This window comes from Pogoniulus pusillus, chromosome 22 (assembly GCF_015220805.1).
Source record: "Pogoniulus pusillus isolate bPogPus1 chromosome 22, bPogPus1.pri, whole genome shotgun sequence".
Classification (NCBI taxonomy): Eukaryota; Metazoa; Chordata; class Aves; order Piciformes; family Lybiidae; genus Pogoniulus; species Pogoniulus pusillus.
In genome coordinates this window covers 1,201,794-1,221,941 of record NC_087285.1, presented here as the reverse complement: position 1 = coordinate 1,221,941, position 20,148 = coordinate 1,201,794, and the positions used below count along the sequence as shown (strand labels likewise).

At 63.4% G+C, this 20,148-nt stretch overlaps 2 protein-coding genes and 1 long non-coding RNA gene across 3 annotated transcripts; 1 reads left to right on the top strand and 2 right to left on the bottom strand.

Annotated features, from left to right (window-relative positions):
* The first annotated feature begins 2,276 nt into the window (after positions 1 to 2,276).
* CD14 (CD14 molecule) lies at positions 2,277 to 5,472 on the top strand. Its single transcript, XM_064162257.1, is given in 3 exon segments — positions 2,277 to 2,343; positions 4,037 to 5,141; positions 5,143 to 5,472. Coding segments are annotated over 3 exon segments (1,359 nt in total). The 5' UTR covers positions 2,277 to 2,335; the 3' UTR covers positions 5,389 to 5,472.
* A 9,547-nt stretch (positions 5,473 to 15,019) lies between these two features.
* On the bottom strand, positions 15,020 to 15,672 carry LOC135185465 (SLC35A4 upstream open reading frame protein-like; the record flags this gene model as incomplete). Its single annotated transcript, XM_064162233.1, has 2 exons — positions 15,020 to 15,401; positions 15,511 to 15,672. Coding segments are annotated over 2 exons (360 nt in total), but the record flags the coding sequence as incomplete, so codon positions are not given.
* Positions 15,673 to 16,294: 622 nt separating this feature from the next.
* LOC135185488 (uncharacterized) lies at positions 16,295 to 18,105 on the bottom strand. The gene is made up of 3 exons (XR_010306502.1): positions 17,977 to 18,105; positions 17,733 to 17,816; positions 16,295 to 16,983 (listed from the first exon to the last, which is right to left on the bottom strand). It is a non-coding gene; the product is annotated as an uncharacterized LOC135185488 (long non-coding RNA).
* Positions 18,106 to 20,148: the final 2,043 nt, after the last annotated feature.

The following is a 20,148-nucleotide window of genomic DNA, read 5'->3' as shown; positions in this document are numbered from 1 at the left end:
AGGTCGAGAGAAGTTCTCCTGCCCCTCTGAGGCCACATCTGGAGTACTGTGTCCAGTTCTGGGCCCCTCAGTTCCAGAGGGACATAGAACTGCCTGAGAGAGTCCAGCACAGAGCCTCAGAGAGGCTGAAGGCAGTGAAAGATCTTCCTCACTAGGAGAGCCTGAGGGAGCTGGGACTGAGAGCTGGGAGGAGCCTGAGAGGTGTCCTCATTCCTGTTGACAAAGATGTGAGTGCCCAGAGGCTGGAGCCAGGCTCTGCTGGGTGGTGCCCAGTGCCAGCACAAGGGGCAAGGGTGGAAGCTGAGGCATAGGAGGTGCCATGGAAACAGGAGGAGGAATTCTTTCCCTGTGAGGGTGACAGAAGCCTGGCACAGGCTGCCCAGGGGGGCTGTGGAGTCTCCCTCTCTGGAGAGATTCAAGCCCCACCTGGATGTGTTCTGTGTGACCTGCTCTGGGTGCTCCTGCTCTGGCAGGGCTTGGACTGGAGGAGCTGAGGAGGTCATTCCGGCCCCTGGCATCCTGTGATTCCACAGTGGTGAGGAGAAGGAGGAAGTCATCAGCAAAAAGATGTCTCCAAACCACTTCTTCATGTGAAGCAGGACGTGGCTGGCTCCCGAGGAGACAGAGGAGCTCCATCTTCTGCATAGGGCAGCTGCTGGCCAGCGGCTTTAGGCTCGCAGGCACAGCCAGAGCTGTCTCACTGCCCACGAGGAGGTGGCCCAGGCTGCCCAGGGCAGCGGTGGAGTCCCCATGCCTGGAGGGGATTCAAAGCTGTGCAGATGTGGTGTGAGAGCCACGTCTCAGTGGTGCCCTGGCACTGCTGGGTTCATGGTTGGACTTGGTGATCTCAAAGATCTCTGCCAGCCAACAGCATTCTGTGGCTCTAAGGTGCCCAGGACCAGCCCAAACACCTCCTTGCTTCCAGATGTCTGAGCTTGCTGCTCCCCAGAGCCCACAGGGTGCTGAGCACCACCCAGCAGGTGGTGCAGGAGGCACTGCCACGCCTGGCACCCAGACCATTCCCAGCTGCCTGTGTCCCACGCGGGATGGGGGCAGGACAAATTCCCAGTGCCATGTGTGCATCTCCGTGCTGTGAAGGGCAATTCTTCAGCCAAGGCCTCCTTGGCTGGGCTCAGGCCACCTGCTCCATGCTCCTTTGGCAGCTGGTGGCCATGCCCATGCCAGGACCTCAGTGAGTGAGTAGAGGCCACCAGGCAGTTGAGAGATCTACCAGGAATCTTTTCTTCCCTGGGGATTTCCAGGCAAGGAAAGTGCCTGGTCAGAGGATGCAGGTCCCAGGCTGGTGCTGATGTGGCATTAGGGACTGCAGCAGTGCCACCACAGCTGGGGCAGGAGCTGCCTGGCCACACTCCCTGCTGAGGTTCCCTCTTCTGCAGCTCATCTCTGTGCCTGCAAAGCTTTGCTGCCTTGTCCCTCAGCTCCACACGTCCAGGGCTCTGAAACCCCTCCAGGCATGGAGACTCCACCACTGCCCTGAGCAGCCAGGGCCAGGCTTGACCCTCAAGGGGAAGAAACTGTTCCTCATGCCCAGCCTGAACTTCCCTTGGCACAACCTGAGGCTGTTTTCTGTCACTTGTTGCATGTGAGAAGAAACCAAACCCCCACCTGGCTGCAGCCTCCTCTCGGGCAGCTGCAGAGCGCAATGAGCTCTGCCCTCAGCCTCCTGCTCCACATCCCCCCCCCGCCCAGCTCCCTCAGCTGCCCCTCCCCAGCCCTGCTCTCCAGACCCTGCCCCAACTTCGTTGCCCTTCTCTGGATCTGCTCCAGCTTCTTGGAGCGTGGAGCCCGAAGCTGCTCCTTGACACCGTCTCTTGCTCAGCCTCCCGGGGCTGTGAGCAGCACCAGGCACTTGCACCAAAGCCTGTCCCAGCCTGCAGCCTCGGGCGGCCCCGGGGGCTGCCGGTGCAGGGAGCAAAGCAGAAGTGCCTTGGGTGGCTGCCACGGGACATGTTGCTTGCTGTGGCCCCATCCTGCTCAGGAAGTCACGCAGCAGCCAGCCGGGGCCAGGGCAGTGCCCAGGAGCCAGGGCAGTGCCCGGGAGCCTGCCTCCAGCTGCTGACCTGCCCCAGCCCCGCGGATTCCGCAGGGGAGGGCTGCGGAAGCCCCAACGGCGTCTGGAGACAGCTGCAGGTGCTTGAGGACTCCGCCGGCTGCAGGTCTCAGCAGGGCAGGCTCCGCGGCAGGGTTGCTGAGCCCTTGGCAGCAGGCCGAGGAAGCGGCGGGGAGAGGGAAGGTGCCGCTGTGAGTCACTGCCCGCACCAGCCCCGCTCCCGGCTGCTCCGGAGACGCCACCCGGAGAGCGGCTCCCGGCGCGATGGACAGGTAGGCAGAGCTGCGCCTCCGCTGGGCTTGGGGACAGGCAGGCAGGGAAGCTGACCGATAGGGGCAGGGGCTGGCAGCGGAGCTGCTTTGGCTGGAGACACCCCAGGAGCACCTCGCCAGCAGCCCAGAACAGGCTGGCAGCGCCGCACCCCTGGCAGCAGCTGGGCAGCAGCGCCGGGCACTGAGAGCAGCCTCTGCAGACCCTCACAAGGCCTTCGGAGGGTCCCCTTGGAGGCTGTTTGTGGGGGGCAGAAAGGACAGCCTGGAGCCCTGCTTGTGGGTGACAGAAAGGACAGCCTGGAGCCCTGTCTGTCTGTCTGTCTGTGTTGCAATTTCCTGCCCCAGATTGTAGTGAGCACCAGAGAGGTGCACAGAGAGGGCCCAGGCTGTGGTCAGGAGGACCTGCCTGGCTTTGCTGGCTGAGCCCCCACACGTTTGGTGTCCCCTGGTGCCTGGGACTTGCTCAGGGACAGGACCCAGCTGGGAGACCTTGGAGCTGTATTTCAGTACTGCAGAAGGGAACCTGCAGGCAGGCTGGGGAGAGGCTGTTTAAGAGGGCCTGGGGTGACAGGCTGAGGGCAATGGTTTGGAGCTGGAGCAGGGCAGAGTTAGGTTGGGCAGCAGGAGGAAGTGGAGAGAGACTGGCACAGGCTGCCCAGGGCTGTGCTTGAGGCCCCATCCCTGCAGACATTCAGGCTCAGCCTGGATGTGTCCCTGGGCAGCCTGCTCTGGTCAAAAGTATCCCTGGGACTGCAGGGGTTGGACAAGATGCCCTTGGAGGGTCCCTTCCAACCCAGTGCACTCTTTGAAGCTGTGAAAGCTCAGAGCCCAGCAGCTGCCCTGCCCTGCCCTGCTGACACTTTGGGGTGGGGTGAAACCAATGCCACCAACTCCCTGCCAAAGTGGCACAGCTCTTGGGTGTCTGCCATGGCTGAGCAGCCAGGTGGCTGCTGTTGGGGTGTGCTGGACCCACGTGAAGGGTGGCTGGGCAGGAGGGGTGAGGGCAGTGCTGTGTCTGGGGCTGGACCTGCCCAAGACACCCTGCAGCAGATCCCAGCTACCACAGGACTGCTGCTGCCTCTCGCCATTGATAATGGGCTAGCAAAGTGCCCATGTGGGCAAGGGGCCCAAGGGCATCTTGGGGTGCAGCCAGCAAAGTGTGGCCAGCAGGGCTAGGGAGGTTCTGCTGCCCCTCAGCTCTGCCCTGGTGAGGCCACACCTGCAATACTGGGCCTGGTTCTGGGCTCCCAGTTGAAGAGAGACAGAGACCTGCTGGAGGGAGTCCCAGAGAGCTGTGAGGATGCTGAAGGGGCTGGAACAGCTCTGCTGTGAGGAAAGGCTGAGCCCTGGTCTGGAGAGGAGAAGGCTGAGGGGGATCTGAGCCATGTCTGTAAAGAGCTGAGGGGTGGGTGTCAGCAGGAAGGTGCCAGCCTCTGTTTGGTGGTGCCCACTGGCAGGAGAAGGAGCAATGGGGACAAGCTGGAAGCCAGGAGGTGCCACCTCCACATGGTGTGAGGGTGCTGGAGGCCTGGAGCAGGCTGCCCAGGGAGGTTGTGGAGCCTCCTTCTCTGGAGGCTTCCAAAGCCAACCCGGATGTGTTGTTGGGTGCCCTGCCCTGGGTGCCCTGCCCTGTCGGGGGGTGGCCTGGGTGACCTCTGGGGCCCATGCTGTGACTCTGCACTCTGCTTTGCAGGCTGCTCAGCACGCAGGTGGCCGTGGTGCTGCTGCTGGGGCTGCTGCGGGTGGAGGGCAGATGCGAACTCAACCGCACCGAGGAGCACTGCGCCTGCTACAACCTGTCGGAGGAGAGCGTCGGCAGCATCATCCAGTGCCTGCCAGCCACCGTGGTGGAGTTCTGGGGGGGGGAGCTGCAGAGCTTCGCGGGCCTGCCCATCAGGGACCCGGACGCTGCCACCATCGACATGCTGGGGTCCCTCCTCGTCAGGAAAATCGTCTTCGGGGACCTGCTGGTGCCCGAGGAGCTGCTCGCCAGAGTCCTCAGGTTCTTCTCCTACACCCAGGTGCGGGAGCTGGCGTTCGAGCGCTGCGCTTTCCAGGGCCGGGGCGACTGGCGGCAGATGGCTGGGCAGGAGCTGCCCATCCTGGCGCTGCGCTTCCACAGGGTGAGCTCAGCGCCGCTGGCGGGCCGGGAGCAGGACCTGTCCCTGCTGGGCAGCTGGCTGCGGGCGCTGCAGGAGCTGGCACTCACCGGCTGCCGCCTCACCCACCTGCCCTGTGCCATCGGCAGGCTGCTCGGAGCGCTGCGCTCGCTGGACTTGGCACAGAACAGCCTCGGGGACGAGAGCCTGGGGGCTGCCTTCTGCGGGGAAGCCTTTCCCCGGCTGCAGGCGCTCAGCCTGCGCCGCAACCGCCTGAGCTCCTACCACGGCGCCTGCCGGAGCCTGCAGCGCCTGCCCCAGCTCCAGCACCTAGACCTCAGCCAGAACGAGCTGCTGCCAGCCCCGGGCTCCTCCTGCCGCTGGCCACCGTCCCTCCAAACCTTCAACCTGTCCGGCGCTGGCTTGGATGAGGTCCCCGCACCTCTGCCTCCCCGTCTGGAGGTGCTGGACATGAGCCACAACCACCTCCGCGCTGTGGACCTCTCCCTCCGCTTCCTCAAGAGGCTCTTGCTGAGCCACAACGCGCTGCGGGCTGCCCCCTCCGCCGCCGGCTGCCCAGCGCTGCGCTCGCTGAGCCTGGACGGCAACCTGCTGAGCGAGCTGCCCTGGCAGGAGCTGCAGCGGCTGCGGGAGGTGGCAGCGGCTGGCAACCCCTTCCACTGCTCCTGCGCCGGCGCCGGGGGGGCTGCAGGCGCTGGCGGGCAGGGGGCAGCTTGGGCAGGGCTGGCCCCAGGACTACGTGTGCCAGTCCCCGCCGGGCTACCAGGGCAGGCTGGTGGAGGCCGTGCCGGTGTCGGTGGTGCAGTGCCGCCCTGCTGCGATCATCGTCCCCATCTGCCTCCTCCTCGCCCTGCTCGGCGCGGCCGGCGCCGGCTGCCTGCTCAGAGCCAGGCCTGGCCTCGCCCGCTCCTGCCGCGGAGCCTGACCTGGCTTCGCCCCAGCAGCGCTGCCCCGGGCGGTGCTCGGTGCTGGGCAGGGGCTCTCCCGGTGTCTCCCGTCCACGGCCCCTGGTGGCCTGTCATGGAAGGGATCAGAGCCCTTTTGCCCTATTGCAGAGTTTTCATTTACACACAGGATTGTGGCTCAGAGGCTTCCATCGAAAGAGTCAAACCAATCTTTCCTATCTGCTTGCACTGCCGCAGCTGCTGTACCAGCAGAGGTACAGGCCTTGGGAGAATCTCTCTCTCCCAGAAACAAAGACACAAACATGGCTATGTTTTGGGAAAAGGGTTCCAATTCTCAGACACGGTGACCACTCGACAAACATCTGCTGGGGGCTGACTCCTGGGTGGTTCCATAAGTTGTTTTGGGTGAGAATTAGCCAATTGTATAAGTTGATTACAACTTTGTACCAATCTGTAAAGCTAACACAAGTCTGAGTTGGCAGAGCACACCTCTTCTGAAACGCTATAAAACATGTACCCACTCGCACCTCTTGCACCTTAACTTACCTGAGCCCCTCGCTCTCTACCCTGCACCTCTCTTGCTCGATGCCCTGCTCGCTGGTCACACACGCACACACCCGCGGCATTCGCACTGCAAACAACCAGCTCCAGACGGCGCCGTTCCAGGCAGGGGCCCGATCCTTACGAGCCTGGGAGTCAGCATTCAGCTCGACTGGACCCGCGGAGCCTCGGACAACGGCGCCTTAAAATCCATAAAGACTTTGAAACTTCTCTGAACTGCATTTGAACAGTGAGCAACTGACGAGAACTTAACTTAAAGGCTGAATAATCTCTCAAGCTTCAGTGACCTCTCTAAAAAACTCACAGACTCTCTCCCTAAATCCTGGCATTTCCAAGCCACAAACTCTCTTTCTAAATTCTTTTACAAACTGTTGCTAAATTCCTGATTTCTTGTCCATAAATCATCCTGGGATTTAACTCTATGCAAACCGCATAGAAAGAACTTAGGTGGGATAGTTGTAAATGAGTTTGGGGAAGGGCATTTCTGGTGTGTATAATATTCAGTCATTTATACCTTTTATAAACATCGGCCTCGCATATCATTTCCTCCAAACCTCCCCCCCCAACAAACTTTCCCGTCCTCGACATGGCCCCAGGCTGTCCACAGAGGCGCTGGAGTCACCACCCCTGGAGGGTTTGGGTGAGGAGCTCAGGGACATGAGATGTGCACAGGCAGGTCTGGGGTCGTGCTTGGACTCTGCAGCTCTCTTCCAGACAGGCCACAGTGGCTGTGGCTTTGCCTGCCCAAACTGTGGGGAACCCTTTGAGCTGACCCCCTGGAGCACAGCCCCTGCCATGCTGCCACCCAGAGAGGTTCTCCCTGCAGAGCTCTGCACCCCTGGAGCACAGCCCCTGCCATGCTGCCACCCAGAGAGGTTCTCCCTGCAGAGTTCTGCACCCCTGGAGCACAGCCCCTGCCTTGCTGCCACCCAGAGAGGTTCTCCCTGCAGAGCTCTGCACCCCTGGAGCACAGCCCCTGCCTTGCTGCCACCCAGAGAGGTTTTCCTCGTGGCCAGCTCTATGCCCTCAAGCTGCACTCATTGCCCCTGGGATGTCTTCTGCCCTCAGCAGGACTTCAGCTCCACCCTGTGTGCAGCCCTGCAGGGCAGTGCCCAAGTGCCCCAAGCCTCTCAGGGCTCTGGTGGCCCCCATCTGGAGCCCCCATGGCCTCTCTGCTGAGCTGTCCCCAGCTCTGAGCTGTGACCCAGCACAGGACAGGACCCACAGCACCAGGAGGAGAGGAGGAGGAGGAGCAAAGGACCTTGGTGGTTGGCTGGTGTCGCTGTTAGTCGCTGTTAGCATGCTGACTATGCCCAAAGGTGAGGAAATGGACTTACAGTGGACTGTAGATGTGAGACGTCTAACACACAAAGCAGAAGGCTGTTTATGCTGTCACAGCATTACAGGTCGATCTCTAATTGGTCCATGCCATACATTGTTGTGGTTTAAAGCATCATCATTAGTAGATACAAGAAGGTATTTTTATAAGCAGTAGTGTGCTCATATATCAAACCCCACATTTCCAGATGTGCAGATCCTTTGTTCTAAGCTATATTCATGCCTGATTCATTACTCTGTTTTACTTTGCACAGCTGCACCACAAGGACACAGCATCCTCAGGCCAGCCCTGCTTTTTTTCATGGAAAGCACGAAGCAGACACAGTGTCCTTGGGCTGAGCAGTGTCTCACCCGCGGTGTTCCAATGCCTGCAGACTGACTGCAAAGCAACAGCCCCTGCAAAATCCCCCACAGGCTGGGAGCTAGCAAAGGCTCAGCTGCCCCCCCTGGGATTGTGCACCCCAACTGGCTGTACCCAGGCCTTGCTGCTGAGCCTTGCAGAGGGCACAGGGAGCAGCAGCTGCTGCCTGAGGGATGGAGCAACCCCTGAGTCCCAGAGTCTGAGCATGGCCTTCCCTCAGCAGCACCCACCCGAAGCACAGCACAGCCCTGGCTCTGCTCCTGCCGGAGCCCTGGGGGCTGCTCTGCTCCCCCTGCCAGGGCAGCCAATGTCCAGCCTGGCCTGAAGGCGTTTTGCAGGCAGGAGCTGAGCCAAGGGCAGCTCTGGCATCCTGGCCCGTGGTGGGGAGGGTGGCAGAGCACAGAATCACAGGAACATTCCAGCTGGGAAAGCCTCTCAGGAGCACCAAGCCCAAGCCATGTCCCTACCCTGCCAGGCTGCCCCTAAACCACAGCCCCGAGCACCACAGCCCAAAGACCTTTAAACACCTCCGGGGTGGGGACTCCAACACCCCCCTGGGCAGCTCATCCCAGTCCCTTACCACTCTCTCCATGGGAAACCTTTCCCTAATGTCCAATTTAAGCCTCCTCAGCCTCAGCCTGAGGCCATTCCCCCTTGGTCTGTCTGCAGTTACCTGTGAGCAGAGCCCAGCAGCAGCCTCTCCACAGCCTGCTCTCAGGTGGCTGCAGGCAGTGCTGAGGGCTGCCCTCAGCCTCCTCTGTCCCACACTGCCCCTCCCCAGCTCCTTCAGCCTCCCCTCAGCCTCCTCTGTCCCACACTGCCCCTCCCCAGCTCCTTCAGCCTCCCCTCAGCCTCCTCTGTCCCACACTGCCCCTCCCCAGCTCCTTCAGCCTCTCCTCAGCCTCCTCTGTCCCACACTGCCCCTCCCCAGCTCCTTCAGCCTCTCCTCAGCCTCCTCTGTCCCACACTGCCACTCCCCAGCTCCTTCAGCCTCCCCTCAGCCTCCTCTGTCCCACACTGCCCCTCCCCAGCTCCTTCAGCCTCCCCTCAGCCTCCTCTGTCCCACACTGCCTCTCCCCAGCTCCTTCAGCCTCTCCCCACCAGAGTCACTCCCCAGGCCCTTCCTTGCCCTCCCCTGCCCTGGCTCCAGCACCTCCACATCCCTCTAGGACTGAGCTGCCCCAGTCTGACCCCAGCACTCCAGCTGTGGCCTCACCAGAGCAGAGCCCAAGGGCACAGTCCCCTCCCTGCTCCTGCTGGGCACAGCAGTTCTGATGCCAGCCAGGATGCCTGTGGCTTTCTGTGCCACCTGGGCACTGCTGGCTCCTGCCCTTTACCACCCCCAGCTCCCTTCCTGCAGGCTGTTTCCAGCCACACTGCCCCAGACCTGTAGCTCTGCTTGGGGTTGTTGTGGCCCAAGGGCAGGAGCTGGCACTTGGCCTTGTTGAAGCTGATCCCATTGGCACTGCCCATGGATCCAGCCTAGCCAAGCCCCCCTGTGGAGCTTCCCTACCTTCATGATGCCACCTCACTTGGTGCCATCTGCCACCCCCTTGCTGTCACACTGTCTGCATCAGGGCATCAATAAAGATGCTAAACAGAAGTGGTCCCAACACTGAGCCCTGGGGGCACCACTTGTGCCCAGCTGGGTTTAGCTCTGCTGACCACCATCCTTAGGGCCCCTTTGCCCAGCAGAGCTGTGCCCCTCCAAGCCATCAGCAGGCACGGGCAGCAGTGCCAAAGCTGGGGGGCACCTCTGCACCTCCTCATTGTGCCTGGGACCTCCCTCCTGCCCCCCAGAGCAAAGGTCCTCAGCTTCAGCATCTCCCTTGGCACCGTCTGGTCATGGCTAAGCTCCAATAAAGGGCACTCTGTGCCCTGTGCCCACTTCATCCCTGTTCAGGTCCCTCAGCTCCCATCCCCAGCTGGCAGAGATGCCCCTGCCTGAGCCAGGAGCCAGGCACCCTCTGGTCCCCATGGCCCAGCTGCCTCCCTGGCCCGCAGGGCTCAGCCTCCAGACTGCGGTGCCCCTGGGCGGTGCCCAGCACCATGAATAATGCAGGGAGGAGGATCCCTGCTCCTGCAGCTCCATCCCCTGCCCCGCCGGGACCTCAGAGCCTGCTGGCCGTGGGCTCCGGGCAGGTGAGTGCCATCGAGGGGGACACCACAGGATGGTCTGGAGGGATCTGTCCCCTGCCATCCATGTGGCACGGTTGGCACTGCCCAGCCCCGCTGGGTGCTGGCCGTGTGGGGCAAGCCCTGGCTCACTGCCCCTGTGCCCGGTGTCCCAGCAGGGCACCTCTGTGGGGCAGCCATGGGGCCGCAGCAGGCAGCAGGTAGAGATAGAGCCCAGGACACCTTCACCACCCTGATGGTGCCCGAGCCCCTCCCCCCCCAGCAGGGCACCAGGATGCCCACAGCCGTGGCAGCACTGGGCCCCTCCAGAGTGCTGGCACACTCTGGCCCTCCCTTGGCTAGCACAGGAGCCACCAGGCTGGGCCTTGCTCTTTGGCTGCAGGGTGCCCTGCCCAGCTCCAGACGGGACTGAGGCACTGGCAGGGCTCAGCCTTCCCCTGCCCCAGGGCTGCACGGGCTGGGAGCAGCCCTCAGCCCTTCCCCTTCTCATGCCCTCCCCGAGCCTGGCCACGAGGAACCCCGAGGTGCCAGCAGCAGCCTCTCGGTGCCCCCTTCCAGCTCTGTGCCCACGACAGAGGCTGGGGCTGCCGGAGAACACGTTGGGTGGAGCGCTGTGGGAAGATGACTCTTTGGTCACCACTATGGTTAGAAGGTCAAATCCACTTTGTTTCCATGACACAGTGACTTAAATGCACTCTAGCAAGAGGCTGCTCCACCAACATTGGTCACAGTCAGAGGGTCCAGGGTTGCTTGTAAGGCATCAGTAGGTCAGCATCCCATAACAATCTGAGGATCAGCCTCTGGGGCTGGCTAAACTCTGCCCACCTGCAGCTGCACTCCACCCCCTGCAGCTGCATGTGGGGGGAAGCTTCCCTGTGCCTGCTACCTAAACTCCCAAGATGGATTCAAGGCCATTCCCAGCAGGGGTTGCTCATTGTCTATCAGTTCTTGTGTGCTCTGCTAACGAGAATTTCTCCAACATGGGACCTGCTGCGCCCGGACGGCAGAGCCCTGCAAGTGGTGGAGGTCACCCCCCGGGGCCTGCCGGTGCCCAGTGCCCCACAGCTGGGTTTGGAGCTCTCCTGAGGGGCTGGTACCTCAACGTGGGCATGGAGCTGGGCAGGGAGGAGGTGCTCAGCCAGAGGAGGATGGTCAAGGACACCCCCCCAGGGAGCCTGGGCATGCAGGAGGTGGGTGGGCATGGCCCTGCTCGCTCACTCTTGTGCCCCTCTGCTTTCAGGATGGTAGAGGAGGCCACAGAGATCCCCATGCCCGATGCCCAAGCTGCCATCAGTGTCTACAGCTAAGGGCTGCGTGCCATGCTGGCACCATGCCAGGGCTTTACACAGCAGCCCCCCGCAGGCTGGCACTTGGCTGGGCAGCAGTGAGGGATGTGTGTGTTTGGGGGAGAGCAGCAGTGGGGCAGCAGGGGCTGGCCCGGTGGGCACTGCTCAGCCTCACTGCCATCCATGCTGTGCCCTCTCCCCAGTGCCAGCCTCTTCACTCTCACCCTGGAGCAGCAGCTGGCAAGTGGTTGGTACCAGCACTCGGCCCTCAGGCTCCTGGCAGCTCCTGGCACTGCCATGTCTGGCTCCCAGCTGTATGGAGCAGGCTGTGGCTCCACAGGGTGGCAGGGAGGGTGGGCAGAGACTGGCACAGGTTTGCCCAGGGAGGTTATGGAGCACAGAATCACCCAATGTGATCTTCGATTCTGTGCTCCACAACCTCCCTGGAGGTGCCCAGTGCCAGCCTGGATGAGGCCCTGAGCACCCCGAGGCTGGTGGGAGGTGCCCTTGCCCGTGCCTCCCCCCCACTCGCACCCGCAGGGCTCCTGCTGCCTGCCCTGGATCGTGGAACGGCTCCTGGAGGGCAACAGCCTGACCTGCCTGCCACTCTGGGTGGCACTGCCAGGTAGCCTGGCTCTGGGCACACCACTTGGGGCCGTTTGCCTTCAGTCCCTCCCCACACCTGACAATTGGTCCCTGGCCACTGCTCGGGGGCACCTGCAGCAGCTGGATGCCAGCCCATGCCCCCGTGCCCATGCTGGGGCTCCTGCCCAGGGCTTGTTCCTCCCCCAGGTACCCGCGGGGAGGAGCTGTTGGCAGCGCTGGGGTTGGCAGAGCAGGTGAAGGGGTTGGCCAAGGGCACCTCAGCCACCGTCTGGGAGCTGGCGCAGGAGCTGGCATCGTGGCGCAGGGCAGTGCGGGCACTGCGGCTGCTGCCCCCGGCAGGAGGTGGCGGTGGCACAGCTGCGGGGAGCCCCGAGGGAGCTAAAGGTGAGGAGTGCCCCTTGGCACCAGAGCGACACCAGCCTTCCCTCCTCGAGCTCCATCCTGGTGCCAAGACCTTTGCCGAGCAATAAAGGCAGGGCTGGGGGAGGGGTGTGGGGGGGTATCGGTCGTGCCCCTGGCGCTGTGCCAGGGCTGGGGGCGGCACAGAAGAGTGAGGACCTTCAGCCTCCTCCCCCAGGTGCTGAAGAGCCAAAGGTGGGAAGAGAAGCAGGCAGCAGCCGAGGTGCTGAGGACAAGCCTGGCACAGCAGCCCAGCGCTCAGGTGGGCAGGGGCCGGGCACAGCTTCCTCTGCCAGGGGCAGGAGCAGCTGCAGGAGCAGCCCTGGCGGCACCCCCACGACATCTCCTCTTGCTCACGCAGGACCAGGTCTCCACAGGGAACGTGGTGCAGGACCAGCAGCCTGGCACACGACCCCTGACTGGTGCCAGCCTGGAGCAGAGAGGGACAGGGCTGGGGCACAGGCCTGGGCAGCTGAGATGTGGGAACAGAGCATCGCTGCCCACGGTGGGAAAAGCCTTTGCTGGGCTGGCAGAGGCCTCCCTCTCCCCTCCCCCTCCTTTCCATTCTTCCTCCCCTCCTCTCCCTCCCCCCTCTCCTTTCCCTCCCCCCCTCTCTTCCTCTCCCTGCCCCCTCTCCTCCTCTCCCCCTCTGCCCTGCCGGCCCCTGGCACACCACGTCCTGCCCCCTCTCCGCTCCCCGCCAGGCGCAGTGCCCAGTGCCCAGTGCCAGCAGCTAGGCAGAGGACAGCCGAGCCCCAGCGAGCGCAGGGCAGGAGCAGCAGGAGCAGCCCTTGCCAAGCTGAGCACCGCAGGCAGGGCCACTGACCAGGGCTGGCATCGTAAGCCAGCCCCCACCAGCCCCACGCTGCTGCTCCCAGGCAGGGGCAGTGCCCAAGGCCTGTACCGAGTCCCCCAGGTGCTGCCCGAGCCTGCTCTGCTTGTGCCAGGCAGGGAGCGGGTGCCCGCCGTGCCCGTCCCTGGAGGTCCAGCGCGGGAGCAGCAGCTGAGAGCTCAGCACTACCTGCTCCTGCTGAGCCAGCTCGGGCACGGGGCACTGCCAGGCCAGGCCAGCAGCGAGGGCTGGGCAGCACTCAGGGGGCAGCAGCGGCTGGCAGAGCAGAGGGGGGCGGCGGAGCGCTGGCACCGGCAGCTGCCGCAGGATGCCGCGGGGCTGGCTGGGCACTGCCTGCGGCTGCAGGCTGCCCACTGTGCCACCCATGCCACCAGACAGGCACCCTGAGAGCCGGCCGGGCCGCAGGGGCCCTGGCTGGCAGCGTGGGGCCCCTGGCACCCCAAAGCTGGAGGAGGCTGCAGGACTTCTTCTGGTGGCCTCGGGGGGCTGAAAGAGGTCCCCGAGGAAGCTGGGGACAGGATCTGAGCCGCGGGGACAGGCCAAGGGGCAATGGTGTGAGCTGAGGGAGGCAGGCTCAGGGCAGAGAGAAGGCAGAGACAGCTGGCACTGAGGGTGGGCAGAGCCTGGCACAGGCTGCCCTGAGAGGTGGGAGCTGCCCCAGGGCTGGCACCGTGCCGGGCGAGGCTGTCTGGGGCTGTCCCTGCTGTCGGCAGAGCTCTGCATGACCTTTACAGCTCCTTCCCAGCCAGCCCGGGCTGGCAGCCTCTGTGCCACCTCCCTCCTGCAGTCAGCCCCCAGCCCTGTGCCACAGCCCTGCCAGCCCCAGCAGCCACACAGGGCAAGGGCCCTCAGGGAAACCTGTCCCCAGGGAGGGGCTTCACCCCTCTGCCCCCGGGGCAGTCTCTGCTCTGCTGCTGGGCACCTGCTGCAGCTCTGCTCGGGCTCAGCCCTGCGGCAGCAGAGGGGGCAGGGCGGCAGAGATGCTGCCAGCTGCTGCCAGCTGCATCGGCCACTGCCACCTGGCTTGGGCCTGCCCCAGCCTCTGCCAGGCAATGCAGAGCCCCTGCCCGGGCTGACGTGGCACAGGCACACTGACCCCTCCCGGGAGGGGCACAGGGGCACACAGAGCCCCTGCCAGGCCAGACAGACAGCTGCTGCTGTTCCACACTTTACTAACCCTGGGCAGAGCCAGCAGTGCACACTGCCCACCAGCATGGGCACGAGCAGAGGATGCCATCTCCCTTCTGGCCAGCAGCTGACAGAGCTCTCACCCCCACCCCTGCTCCCCAGAGTGATGCCAACACCACCAAGAAGGGTAAACAGCCCCCAGGGGCAGCAGCAGACCTTCAGGCAGCAGTTGGCAGGGTGCCCATGGCCACAGCCTGAGGTTCTGCAGGCAGCCCTGTGAGGACAGCTGTGGGGGCACCACCCCCAGCAGCTGGCACAGCAGCAGCGATGGGAGCCTGCCAGAGCCCAGCCCACAGCAGGGCAGAGCTGCCCAGAGTGGGAGCATCCCGAGGCACGAGGTGTGGGTGCTGTGTGGGGGGCAGTGCCCTGAGAATGCCACACACACTGTGTGAACAAGGAGCTGAGGAGGCCCCAGCTGCCCACCTTGGGAACTGGCACAGGGCACTATGCCCACAGAGCTCCCTGCTAGCTGTGGGTGGCAGTACTGAGGGGGGGTACCAGCAGCGAGGTCCTGCCAGCAAGGAGGCTGCCAGCCCCAGCACTGCTGCCAGCCCTGTGCTGTACCCCCTGAGGCACCAGAAGAATCCCAGAGTCACAGACTCCAGCAGGTTGGCAGAGCCCTCCAAGCTCCCCCAGCCCTGCCCAACCAACCAGCCCATGGCACTCAGTGCCCAGCCAGCCTTGGCTCCAACCCCTCCAGCCACGGCCCCTCCACCCCCTCCCTGGGCAGCCAATTCAATGCCAATCACTCTCTCTGCCAACAACTTCCTCCTCACAGCCAGCCTAGACCTGCCCTGGCACAGCTCGGGGCTGTGTCCCATTGTTCCGTCGCTGGTTGCCTGGCAGCAGAGCCCAACCCCACCTGGCTACAGCCTCCCTGCAGGCAGCTGCAGGCAGCAATCAGCTCTGCCCTGAGGCTCCTCTGCTGCAGGCTGATGCTTCCGAGCTGCTGTGGGTTAGCAGAGTGCCCACTGCCGCCAGGGGCTCTGCGGGACGCCCACGCCCAGCCCTGCCGCCCTGCAGCCCTGCGCAGTGGCAGTGCCCCCGGGCAGCTCCTGTGCCTGCAGCTGAGCAGCAGCCTCCAGTCCCTGCGCCGCGGGGCCCAGCCTAGTCCCGGCCTCTGCCCAGGGAGCTGATGTAGTCCCGCACTGTCTGCTCCACGTTGGGCACGGCGTAGCTCTGGGCGGCGTAGATGCCACTGCAGGTGCCAGCCACGAAGCCCAGCACGGCCGAGAAGCGGAGCTTGGCGATCAGGTAGCCTGCCAGGAAGCCCTTCAGGAAGGGCGAGGCCAGCAGAGAGCCATCCTGAGGAGCAGAGGCAAGGCTGAGCCCGGCGGGCAGGGGCAGGGCGGGCAGAGCCCAGCGGCTGCTGGCACCGAGCGCTGCCGGGCGGCGGGGGAGGGTCCGGCGGTACCTGCCCCACGCCGGCCTGCACCTCGGCCTCCACCCGGCGCTGCAGGCTCTGCAGCTGCTGCTTCAGGAAGGCGACGTCCTGCAGCTTGGGCAGCGAGTCCTGCGGGGGAACGCGGGTGAGCCCCGGGGCAGGGGCACAGCCGTGCCCGGGGGCAGCGGCAGGGGCAGGGACAGAGCCGAGCCCGGGTGGAGGAGCAGGGCAGGGGCAGAGGTGTGTGCGGGGCAGGGGCCGAGGCACAGCCGTGCCCGGGGCAGGAGCAGGGGCAGGGCACGGGCAGGGGAGGGGCAGAGGCAGTGGCTGAGCCGTGCCCGGGATGGGGGCAGAGGCACAGCCGTGCTCGGGGCAGGGGCAGAGGAAGAGCAGAGCCCGAGGCAGAGGCAGAGCGGTGCCAGGGGTAGGGGCAGAGGACGAGCAGAGCCCGAGGCAGAGGCAGAACGGTGCCAGGGGCAGGGGCACAGCCGTGCCCGGGGCAGGGCTAGGGGCAGAGTCGTGCCTGGGGCAGAGGCAGGGCAGGGTCAGAGGTGTGTGCGGGGCAGGGGGAGAGGCAGAGCCGTGCCCGGGGGCAGCGGCAGGGCAGGGGCAGAGGCAGAGCCGTGCCCGGGGCAGGGGCAGGGGCAGGGGCAGGGGCAGAGGCAGAGCCGTGCCCGGGTGCCAGTGTCCGGAGGAGCAGAGGTGAGCAGTGTCTGTGTGCAGAGGAGCAGGAGCAGCTCTTATGGACTCCGTGTGCGAGATTAAGGTGCAAAGGAGACCAGAGCTCAGCAGGGAACTGTTTATTAAAGGATGAGGTTGGGCAAAGCAGAGGCAGAGAGGGGAGAAGGGAGAGAGAGATGAAGAGAAGGATGGAGAAGAGAAGAAGGAGAAGGGGAGGAAAAGAGCTGTGCTCATATTACCCTCGGTCGCAGGTGGAGGGGAGAGAGACAGACGAGTGCGTGGCCCAGGGGTGACCTTCTGTGGAGTTTGCCAGAGTTTCCTCGGGTGGTGCAGCTCTGGGGGTCTGGTGCTGCTCTGCCCTCGGTGGTCCGGCAGAGGTGCCACTGGTGGTCTGCTGGGAGTGCCACTGGTGGTCTGCTGGGAGTGCCACTGGTGGTCCGCTGGGAGTGCCACTGGTGGTCCGCTGGGAGTGCCACTGGTGGTCTGCTGGGAGTGCCACACTCTGGCAGGCATTCTCCTGCCTTTTTATCCAGTTCTCTGCTCAGTGTCCAGCTGCAGCTCCCCAGGGCATCTCCCTGTGTGTTCTCATGCACTCGCAGGGGTCCATACCCTGAATGCACAGAAACCTTTTCCCTTGGGGGCAGCTGAGATAAGATGTAGGCCTCCTGGGCACTGCAGCCAGGCTGAGCTCCTGGAGTTTCCAAGGTGCTGTCTGTTGATTTGCATCCCTGAGCTTTGGGCCAAGCCCCGAGTCTGAGTCCCAGCAGGTAACAAAGGCAACCTTTGTCTGTGTAGATTAAGGAGAGACGATGCAGTCTTTGTCTGTGTTGATGAAGGAGAGAGAGGATTGAGACTCTCACACCGCCCAGTCCACGAAGGTAAAAGAGGGGGAAAGGATTGGGGGGAGGGGGTGGGGGCTGGAGAAAGGCAAAGGAAAGGTTTAGGGGAAATAGGGAGGGTTTATACAGTTTGACACCAGCCCTGGGCTCTGATGGGGTAATGCCCGAACGTGTCTCACACCATCAGTGCACACAAAGTGCACATTGGACGCTACCTGTTGCATCAGGGAATGATACACGGCAAGAGAAGTGACAGTGCCAAAGCACACAGCAAAGAACACAACCTCTGTTTAAGCCAAGGTGCCCCTGGCAGCCAGCAGAGCCAGTCCCTATCCCATCCTTCCCAGGTCTGGACAGCTCCAGCAGCTCATTCTCGACTCCCAGCAGATGTTTGTCTCACTACTTTCCCATTGCCATCAATCTGCAGAGCACAGGTGGAAGCATTTAGTTTTCCACAACCCCTCCTTCTCCTGCTAACACCATCCAGAACCATTCGGTGCTGGCCAGTGGCAGTCTGCATTTGTGTGCATGGATCTGCTCACAGCTCTAGGGCCTGAGCTGCTCACTGCTGATCATTGCTAGCACTGCTGCTGGGCTGATGATAGGGTTTAAGTTACAGATTGGTTCTGCAGCACCACTGACCCATTCGTGGGGGTTCCAGGGGGCAGGACCAGAGTACTCAAGGATAGGCTGGGGAGGTCCAGTCACCTTTTCCCCACTTCTGACCACTACCTTGTGCCCAGTGAGTGGAGCTGCACCTTCTCCTTCTTCCCAAATTATCCTATGCTTTGATTCCCAGAGCCTTTCCTTCTCCACCTGGGAGTAAGAAGAGCAGTGGTGAATCAGTCCAGTATAGCTCCCAGTGCAGGGTGCTGCACTTTGGCCACAGCAACCCCATGCAGAGATACAGGCTGGGGTCAGAGTGGCTGGGAGCAGCCAGACAGAGAGGGATCTGGGGGTGCTGATTGGTACCCACCTGAACATGAGCCAGCAGTGTGCCCAGGTGGCCAAGAGAGCCAGTGGCATCCTGGCCTGCATCAGGAATGGTGTGGCCAGCAGGAGCAGGGAGGTCATTCTGCCCCTGGACTCTGCACTGCTTAGACCACACCTTGAGTGCTGTGTTCAGTTCTGGGCCCCCCAGTTTAGGAGGGACATTGAGATGCTTGAGCATGTCCAGAGAAGGGCGACGAGGCTGGGGAGAGGCCTTGAGCACAGCCCTACGAGGAGAGGCTGAGGGAGCTGGGATTGGTTAGCCTGGAGAAGAGGAGGCTCAGGGGAGACCTTATTGCTGTCTGCAACTACCTGAGGGGTGGCTGTGGCCAGGAGGAGGTTGCTCTCTTCTCTCAGGTGGCCAGCACCAGAACAAGAGGACACAGCCTCAGGCTGCACCAGGGGAGATTTAGGCTGGAGGTGAGGAGAAAGTTCTTCCCTGAGAGAGTCATTGGACACTGGAATGGGCTGCCCGGGGAGGTGGTGGAGTCGCCGTCCCTGGAGCTGTTCAAGGCAGGACTGGACGTGGCACTTGGTGCCATGGTCTGGCCTTGAGCTCTGTGCTAAAGGGTTGGACCTGATGATCTGTGAGGTCTCTTCCAGCCTTGGTGATGCTGTGACACTGTGACACTGTGACACTGTGACAGTGACACCCCAGTGCCATTAGGTGGTAACTTTGCATAGCCCCAGTGCCCCCATGTCCAGTAATGCCCCTTTAGGGCAGCTGTTCCATTCTCAAACAGGCCTGTGGGGGTCATGGGCACCTGGAAATAGGCAGAATTTGTCACTCCCAATGGCTCAGGAGGAAGGACTTTGTTCCCTCTCCCCTCAGGCTGTGCACGACCTCATGCTGCAGTACCAAGCACCCAAATGATTTCTCACTCAGACAATGCCCCCAGACCTATTTCAGAGCAAAGAACAGTGCTGAGTCATTGAACAAAGCAGAACAGAACACAGCAATTCCATACCCCCCCCCCGTCAGCCCTTCAGTTGGGAGGGCACTGGAAGCTTCCCCTGGATCTGATGAAGCTGCCAGGGTAGGAGCAAAGTGCAGTCCTTTGGCACAGCGATGCTGCCAGGGGACCTGCAGCCTGCACAGCTTGAGAGGTCTTTAATAAGGTAACCACAGGAGTCCCTCTGACACTGCACCAAGGAATCTGTAGTCAGCTCCCCCAGATACTGATAAGGTATCAGTGCAGGACACCTCCCACCCACCGAGAGGCGCTTGGGCATGCGAAGCATCTGGCCCCGGGGCTCTGCACTTGCAGGTGGGGGATTAACATTCACCTGCCGCAAGGGGCAGAGCCGTGCCCGGGGCAGGGGCAGAGACGTGACCAGGGCCGGGGCATTGGAAGGGGCAGGGGCAGAGCCGTGCCCGGGGTAGGGGCAGGGGCAGAGGCAGAGGCGTACCAAGGGCAGGGGTAGGGGTAGAGACTGAGCCGTGCCCGGGGCAGGGGGAGAGGCAGAGGCAGGGGCAGGAACAGAGGCAGGGGGAGAGGCAGAGGGAAGGGCAGAAGCAGGGGCAGAGGGATGAGCTGAGGCATGGGCAGAGGTAGAGGCAGGGCTAGATGCAGGGACAGGGGCAAGGGCAGAGGCAGGAGGAGAGACAGGGGCAGGGAAGGGGCAGAGGCATGGGGAGGGCAGGGGCAGGGGCAGGAACAGGGCAGGGCAGGGGCAGAGTCAGGGCAGGGGCAGGGGCAGGAGCAGGGGCAGAGGCAGGGGCAGAGATAGGGGCAGGGCAGGGGCAGGGGCAGTGGCAGGGGCAGGGTCAGAGCAGGGCAGGGGCAGGGGCAGGGGAAGAGGCAGGGCAGGGGCAGGGGCAGAGGCAGGGGCAGAGATAGGGGCAGGGGCAGGGCAGGGACAGGGGCAGAGGCAGGGGCAGAGACAGAGGCAGAGGCAGGGGCAGGGGCAGAGGCAGGGCATGGGCAGGGGCAGGGGCAGGGGCAGGGGCAGAGGCAGGGGCAGAGGCAAGGGCAGAGGAAGGGACAGAGGCAGGGGCAGGAACAGGTCAGGGCAGGGGATGGGGAAGGGACAGTGGTAGGGGCAGGGGCAGGGGCAGAGGCAGGGGCAGGGGCAGGGGCAGGGGCAGCGGCAGGGGCAGGGGCAGGGGCAGGGGCAGGGGCAGGGGCAAGAGCAGAGGCAGGGGCAGGGGCAGGGC